General features: G+C 31.8%; 1 protein-coding gene across 1 annotated transcript; it reads left to right on the forward strand.

The window, feature by feature from the left end:
* LOC109327537 (putative pentatricopeptide repeat-containing protein At1g74400) lies at nt 1,806–3,813 on the forward strand. The gene has a single exon (XM_019560716.1). The coding sequence runs from the start codon at nt 1,980–1,982 to the stop codon at nt 3,351–3,353; it is 1,374 nt and encodes a 457-aa protein (XP_019416261.1). The 5' UTR covers nt 1,806–1,979; the 3' UTR covers nt 3,354–3,813.

Raw genomic sequence — 9,077 nt, forward strand, 5'->3', positions numbered from 1 at the left:
CTCTAGACTTGAGGACAATTTCCCTCCTATAGGTTAAGAGTCTTGATATTTCTCTTGTTCATTTGTATTTTATTTTAATCCATTGTACTTGTTTGTTTTGGATATTTGGTATTTTGATTCAAGTACTTTGGTTATTTGGTTTGTAATCTTTGATACTTTTAATATTTTCTGTAATTTTGAACAATGATGAGATTTGATGAATTGTAATAACAAACTATATTTCTTTTGTTTTATGTTTACACAAGTTATTGGTTATTTTGTTAATGATCCTATTCGAAGTGTATGTGGATCACGCTATCCATTGTGATATCTATTTAAGATCCTGTACTCAATATATATTATAATCTCAACCTTTGACATCTTACTTTGGTTGAAAAAGTACATGTTTTTAATTTTTACAAGATTTAGGATATAATTAAAGCTTCCGCATATCAAAATTCAAGAGTTCCTCTTGAGAGAGAGCATATATACTTGAAGAATTACATATATCATATAAAAACTACTCTTGTCTTGAAGAATTGACTTAGTGGATTGTCATAATAAAAAATAGGAAGATTGAAAGCTTAAATGTATATGAGATTGAAGATTCCGCATATCATGATTTTGATGAAAACAACAACTTATAAGATGACATAGTGAAACATACAAAAGACGCAAGATGAAACCCAAGATTACTCTTATGTTATATCTTAATTTGCATTTCATTTTAATATCTTTTAGGTCTAGATTTAATGATGGATAAAGCCCAATATATTTCATGTATCTCATATCATTGATTTTAATTATGATCATTTCATATGATGATCGAGATGATGATTAAGCTAAAATTTCGAGTTTAACTAGAGATAACCAATTAGTAATCGATTAAGGAGCATATGCATTTTTCCAAAAATAATTTAAGTTGTAGTCGACCGATTATCCTATTTCAATAATTGTTTAAGAAGTTTTAACCAACCAATAGTCGATTATGACTAAGTCATAATTGATTATCTGTCGTGGAAAAATATAATTATATAATTCTTATGTGATATCTCAATATTCCTAATTCAGAAAGTTCAGTTTTCATTTTCATATTCATTTTTCTTCTCTTCTTCTCATCTTCTATAGCTTTCATATTCTATTTTATCTTAGTTTGTCAGTAGATTAGAGAAAATAATAAAGCATTATTTGATCTTGATTTTTGTTGTTATTTGCACAAGAAAGTGTTTAACAAAACAATAAGATTTTTTGAATTTTACAAAGGAAATGAAGAGGTTAGATTAGAGGTGAGGGATACTCATACATAGTAGGTTGTGATCGTTGTAGGATATAATAGAAGTAGGAGGTTATGGGGAATCAATTAGAGCCAACTATATAAAGAAAGATGGGAAAATCTTTGTTGATTTATTTTGTACCAAACGGAGAAACTAGATTTGAGGTGAGGACAATACCAACTTGGTTTCATTATGATTTATGATAACAATACCAATTTTTATTTGGTGGCGACTAACTAGTGCAAGTTAGTTCGTTTCCAAGCGAACTATTTTTATAGCTGTTTAATCAAATGACCTTAATCTCATTCGTTAAATTTATAATCGTTACTTTTTGTGTCTAAAAGTCGTGATACTTCATTACGTCTTCCGTATGTTAGGAAATCAGTTTCTACTAACATGACTTTTGAATAGAAGTCTTATTGGTATATAGAGACTTTTGTGCACAAAATAAACAAAAATCATTGAAGATCACTTGGTATAAAGATTATTTTTAACTGCTTGGTTGTTGGTTCAAGCCCCATATCTATGGCCGAAGGAGTATCACGGAAAACGAAACTCTTAAAATTTAAGAGGAACCATAGTTACCTCATGGTCGCAAGGTTTCTTCTTTGAATGTCACGACAGTGAATTCATGAATCCTCCTATAGTTTTTCTATATAATAAAGTTTGACTTTTATGAATTGTGAATGATCTGATAATTTTAAATAAAAGTCTAGCCACATAACAATGCTGAAGTTGAATTTGTGGCACGAACCATTCATGAAACACTTGAAATGGTTAAACCCTTTGGCTAATGTTCCCTTGTCCAAGTGGCATCTCAAAGCTGAATTCCACAATAGCCTGAAGCCACCAAGGCCAAATCAGACCCTCAAAAAGTACCTTGAATGCAACAACCAAACCAAGGTCCTTCTATACTTCAGATACTTACTTAGAGAAAGATCATCTTTTAATTCTATTGACAGCTTTTCTTTCCTATTTGCTCTAAAAGCCTGCAATAAGAAACATAGCTCCTCCGAAGGAAAACAATTGCATTGCCTCGTACTGAAATTTGGGTTCCAATACGTAGTTCAACTTCAGACATTGCTTCTGAAATTGTATGCTGAATGGGAGAATCTGTGTGAAGCACACCAGATGTTTGATGAAATACCCGATAAGAATATTATATGCTGGACCTCTTTAATATCTGCTTATGTTGACAATCACAAACCAAACAAAGCTTTAGAAGTGTTCAGGCTGATGCAGATGAACAATGTTGAACCTGATCAAGTCACGGTAACGGTTGCTCTCTCTGCTTGTGCTGATACCGGGGCACTGGAAATGGGTGAAAGGATCCATGCTTTCGTTCGGAGTAAACAAGGTATGAAAAAGGATTTGTGCTTGACTAATGCTCTCATTAATATGTATGCCAAATGTGGGGATATTGTAACTTCTAGGAGGTTGTTTGATAGCACAAAGAACAAAGATGTCACAACTTGGACTTCCATGATTGTGGGGCATGCACTGCATGGGCAAGCACATGAGGCTCTTCAAATTTTTGAAGAAATGAACACAAGGAGTGAGAAGAAAAACTTGAATTCCTGCAGCTATCTCGTAACCCCGAATGATGTGACATTCATAGGAGTTTTAATGGCTTGCAGCCATGCAGGGTTGGTTGAGAAAGGCAAAGGCCATTTCAGAAGTATGACTGAAGATTATGGTATACAGCCGAGAGAGCCTCACTTCGGCTGCATGGTAGATCTTTTCTGCAGAGCAGGGCATCTGAGAGATGCTTATGACTTCATTATGCAGATGCCGACGCCACCAAAAGCGGTAATCTGGCGAACCTTGCTGGGGGCATGCAGCCTGCATGGTGAATTAGAGCTCGGTGCAGAAGTGAGGCATAAGCTGCTAAAGTTGGACCCTGGTTATGTAAGTGACAGTGTTGCTATGTCTAATATTTATGCAGATATAGGCATGTGGGATAAGAAGGTGATTGCTAGGAATCAGATAAAACAGTCAAGAGCTCCTGGTTGCAGCTCAATTGAGGTGGGAAGTAGACTTAGTGAATGTGTGACCACAGATTATAATCATCCTGTAAAGACAAATATCATATGTTCTTGAGCATTTTGATCAGAAGCATGAAAGCTTAGGGTCACTTGCCAAGGCCTTGTAGCTTGGTACCATAATAAAATCAATCTTTCTACGGATGAAAAAGGTGTTGTAGCTTATCAGAGTACACATAAAGGGGTGTCTAAATGTACAAGCTAATTCAGCGAAGCTTCTTACTTTGTTATTTTCCCTCACAGCCCATTTTTGTAACTAGAATAGTGGTTGTAATGTATATCTCACAAAGTGGAGCTAACCTAAGGCTCAGATTGGTATGGGATAAAAATGAGGGTTAAGACTTGAGTAAAGGTTTTATCAGTAAAACTGTATTGATAACTAATCCTCGAGTATTTAACTTTCATTTTTGTTCTGTTGTTATGAAGTTATGGAAATACTGTATTGCTGCTTAGAGTACACAACCGAATCTGTGTTGGTGCAGTATAGATTATAGACATGAGAAATTCCTAAAGTAGGTATAGAGCATGAGATTTTTCTTCTCTGTAACATTTTTAAATGTGCACTAGTTTTGTGTATGGCGCATCTGCTTCTATCTTTAATATTTATTTGTGTATTTTGAGTTTTTGGCAATGGTAGCTTTATAGGGCTTAATTTGCAGCAACTTCTTGATCGTCCAATTTGAAGCTTACAGTAGTGTAAAAACAAGTTCTCTGCTCAACCCTCTTAAAAAAACAAATTCCTCTATTACTTTTGATTTGTGAAGATAATAAGTTATTCTTTAACCAATTTATTGTAATATCAATGGATATTAAGCTCCTTGCTTGTCAATGCATGTACACTATTTGTTTGTAATGTCCCATATAACAACATTTTGACATGCATCTACTTTTTCCAAATATTTAATCTAGAAGATAATAGAAGCAATTGTTAAGATGATAATAAAAATATATATGCTACTTTACTATCCACCCACTGACTATGCTATGTTAGCAGGATCCTATTTAATTTAGTGGGATGTAATAGAAGGATTATTCAGGCGGAAATTAAAATTTTAACCACCATCTAAGAAGGTAAGTTTAGGCACATGATAACTGCTTGATTTGTAACTTCTAAGTAGTTGGTTCAAATCCTTACAATAGTATATTCGCTTATATAGGTAAGATTGCATATATATACCATGTCAAACTCCACTATATGAGATCTCGTGCACCATCGCCCATGAATATGAGTCACCCATGCAATGGAAAGCAAGAGAGAAGAATTGGCATAGCCAAGTATCAACACTTTGACATAGTTGTGTTCATTTCTCATTGATGGTTGATATGCTATTATACATTGCATTTTATATCATAATAATACAAAATCTTATGTGTACATAGCCATAACCCAGAAAGTTAGGAAGATAATGCTACAACTGAAACTGACATGAAGAAGATGTCATTTATAGTGCCACTCGTAAACACAACAAATTTGTCATATACTAATACTTCTAGTGACAGATTTCCACCTACATCACTATCTGTATCAGTGACAGATTAGAACAAAACCCACGCAACCGGTTAATTTCTCAGCAGCCCCCTTTCTATCGGAAGAGTCTCAAACTCATTCCCAGGTCAGTTCTCTCTTCCTTTCTCTATTTCGTTCTCTGCTGGTGCTCTGTTTCAAATGTTAATTACAATATTATTTATTGAAACACAATTATTTCAATTATTTCATTTTGGCATATAACTGCGAATTAGTTTTCTCATACCAATTTATAGTTTTTTTGTTAATTGGTTTTAGTTAAAGAATCAACTGGATTTTTACCTACAATTTAAATAAAAGAAAAAAATAATAATTAGTAATGTATACTCACTTTAATGAATGAGTTACAATAAATAAGAAAGAATTTTATGCTTTGGTATTTCTCTTATGGTGAAACAAAAATTGATCCAAACCTACAAAAGCAGCATTAGAAATGACATTGCTAAGAGCTATAGAAATCATACTGAATATACATCTTGTAACGGTATTTAACAGGGTAACGTACCACACATTACGTACCCACATTCATGCTGAAGAGAACCACTTACTAGGTGACTATGAATTATTATTCTTGAACTGGAACTACACCATGGTCGTTTGTGGTTCTAGAGATGGTGCCAACGACGTAGGATATGCAGAGGGATAACATCAGAGGGCATATCAGAAACAAGAGGGTGACAACAGCATGCTCAGAACCTGTAACCCAAGTAACATATCACAACGTTTGTAAACATAAAAAGGCAGGGGTCACTGGAATTTAATAACAAGAAGCCCATAACCTATACTTTAGATTAAATTAAGAGTGTAATATTGATGTACTAACAGTGTAAAGAATTATGTACAATCAGTGCTTCATCTACCTTTTATTTGGATTAATTTTTGTGAAAATTCAAACATAATTGAAAATAAATGGTAGACAATGGACTGACAGTATAAAAAACTCTTACACTTTCTGTTAGTGTATTCATCATTTTCTCTTAAATTAAATAAGCAAATCAATAATTTAAATGAAAATAATATTTATGTACCGACAATGTAAAGATATATACATAGTCAGTGTATTCTTCATTTTGATTACTTTTTCATGAAGAATCAATGAATATGGAGAATGAATAGTAGATGATGCGACAATGTAAAAAACTCTTACACTTCAATGTATATATGTTTTTCTCAATTTAAATATGCTACTATTCCATAAATGTTTATGTGCAATGTGAACTCAAATAAAGAAATATGAGTGTAGGAGTAAACAAGGGAAGCACACCTTCACTTGGATGCTTTGTGTGTCTGTCATTCCCCAAACCAAACATATATTTCATATAGTAGTTGAATCTTCAGTATCAAGTATCAGATGGTCCATTACTTCATAGATCTATTAACATGTGGCACATAAAAAAATCTAAGAGTTCAAATATTTATTAATTTTTAAATTAAATAATATAAAAATTTAAAGAAAATATTTCTCCACACAATCTAGTCTTGGAGAGAAGCTCAATCCTTCATATATGGAATTGACTTATTTATTGTTCATGAATTTTTTATATGATAATAAATAGTCCTAATAATAGTGTTTCACATCATATGACCAAACTATATCAGTCACTATTATTTATCATGATGTCCATAATTATAGTTAACTACAAAAATTGAGACCAATGATTAGTGTCACTAAGAGGTTTCATGGTGGTTGTCAATTTTGTAAGTGATAACGGAATCCTCTTAATAATTTACTCAACCCTAAATATTGATCAAATTAAGTATTAATCTGAACCTAACTCTATATTTAATGAGACTCGACATGTACGGGTCCAATTAAGACCTGACTAAAATAGGATAGGTCTAAGTTTGTCCTTCTTTCAGCACATGCTAATGGTACTCACCAAACATATTGAAGTTATCAAATAATACTTGGTAAATAAGTAATATTGAATTTGTTCAAATACAAGCAAAGCCAAGGAAGCACTTGGAAACGAGCTAAATCTGAAAAGAAAAAAAAATACCTAGCAAGTAAGAATGTAAATATTTTTAGTTATTATATCACATAAAAGAAAGTCATATTTATAATGTCATATCAACCAAAAGAAGCATTTGGAAATAAGCCAAATCTTATAAAAATATACCTTGCAAACTAAATATGTAAACGGAAGCTCTTGAATGCATTTTGATGAACTTGCCAAAAATATTTCTTTTCTTGCATAAGTGTAAGATTTTATAAAACTACAATGCACTAACAGTACCCATTAGAGTAGTCCGTATAAACATGAGCAATCTGCACAAATAACCCAACATGAAAATTAGAAAAGCTTCAAAATTGGTACAACCACCTACATTTTTATTAATATATGCATGCATATCTATTTATTGCACAAAAAAGAATCATCTCAGGCTACACAATCATAATCAATTTTTTATAATAAAGTGATCACTACATTCATAATAGAAAAAGAAAATATACTGAAATTCTTTCACATCTATTTACATCCATATAACTATATGTCTATATTCATATTCAAGCAATCAATTGTTTCATAAACATATTCAAGTAATCATTTTTTTATAATATATGCGATCTACACAAACATGAGCTGTCTGCGCAAATAACTCAACATGAAAATTAGAAAAACTTCAAAATTTGTACAACCACCTACATCTTTATTAATATATGCATGCATTTCCATTTATAAAACAAAAAAGAATCCTCTCATGCCACATAATCATAATCATTTTTTATAATCAAGCGATCACTACATTCATAACAGAAAAAGAAAATATACTGCAATTCGTGTTGAACACAAAAGATATTCACATCTATTTACATCCATAGCACTATATTCATATTCAAATAATCAATTGTTTCACAAACATATTCAAGTAATCAATTGTTTCACAAACATATTCAAGTAATCATTTTTTTAGAATATATGTAGTATGCACAAATGTTAGTAGTCTATACAAATAACCCAACATGAAAATTAGAAAAACTTCAAAATTGGTACAAACACCTAAATATTTATTAGTATATTCATGCATATTCATTTATAGAAAAAAAAGAATCCTAGCATGCCACACGATCATAATATTTTTTTTATAATCAAGTGATCACTACATTCATAACATAAAAAAGGAAAATATACTGAAATTTTTGTTGAACACAAAAGATATTCACATCCATTTACATCCATATCATTATATTAATATTCAAGTAATCAATTGTTTCATGCTTAGCCAAGTTCTTGTTGCAGATATTTTATCTGAATATAACTTCAGATATTGAAGTTAATACTAGTAAATCATGAGCCATGACAAACAAGTAGTATAAATCATTCATAAATAGATAAGCTATAGTGTAAGTAAGGATAAATAGATCACAACGAGCAACGTATATCATTATAAATAGATCGCATACAAATCACAAAAATCAACCTTCATAATAGAATCTAAGTTAAGTGAGACTTCTATAGACCAACAAAATGCACTATCTTTATAAGCCTTCTAACTCACTATACATTCCAAAATAATGTTATATAAGTAGTATTCATATACACAAAAATTATTTTTACCCCACACCAAAAACAAAACGAAGTTCATGCCAAGGCTACATATGACTCAAAGTTCAAGGTTGTTGGTTCTTCAATTGATCTATGTGACTCAATAATCTTAACAAAAACATATGCAAAACACAAAGTTGATTTACATGAAATAACCTATCTTTTAAAGTTATTAAACAATAGTAAAAGGAAATAGTAAACTAATCACCAATAATCTTCTTAATACTATCAAATTAATCAAAATCTTTATTATAAAGCATAAGACCAAGGTTTATTTAATTTGAAGTACAAATGAGAGTTTCAACCATTTTAGGTGATAAAGGGCATCGAAAGACATCAAGCACGTGTCCGTTGGTGCTAAAACATGACTTGGATGCAAATGTGAAGTCTCACATTGGATATGCAAGTAAGAGTGAAAGAGTTTATAAGAATGAAAGACCCATGAAACTAATGCCTTAAGGTTTTGGTTCAAGATATGGTGTCTCACTTCTGACTCTTCACTCTTCCCATACCCATGTAGCAATAGAACTCTCTGGTGGTTGGAGGTTCCCCGGTCGCAGTCTAGTCCAACAATGACAAATACATCACAAGCCATGATAAAAAAATATCTTATATTTTCAAGCATTTGTCTTCCACCAAGCCAAAATGTCAAAGTTGTCTTCATCCTCAACAATATCTTCTACCAAGTATCTCTCAAGATTAATTTTTC

The sequence above is a fragment of the Lupinus angustifolius genome, chromosome LG15 (genome assembly GCF_001865875.1).
Source record: "Lupinus angustifolius cultivar Tanjil chromosome LG15, LupAngTanjil_v1.0, whole genome shotgun sequence".
NCBI classification, from domain to species: Eukaryota; Viridiplantae; Streptophyta; class Magnoliopsida; order Fabales; family Fabaceae; genus Lupinus; species Lupinus angustifolius.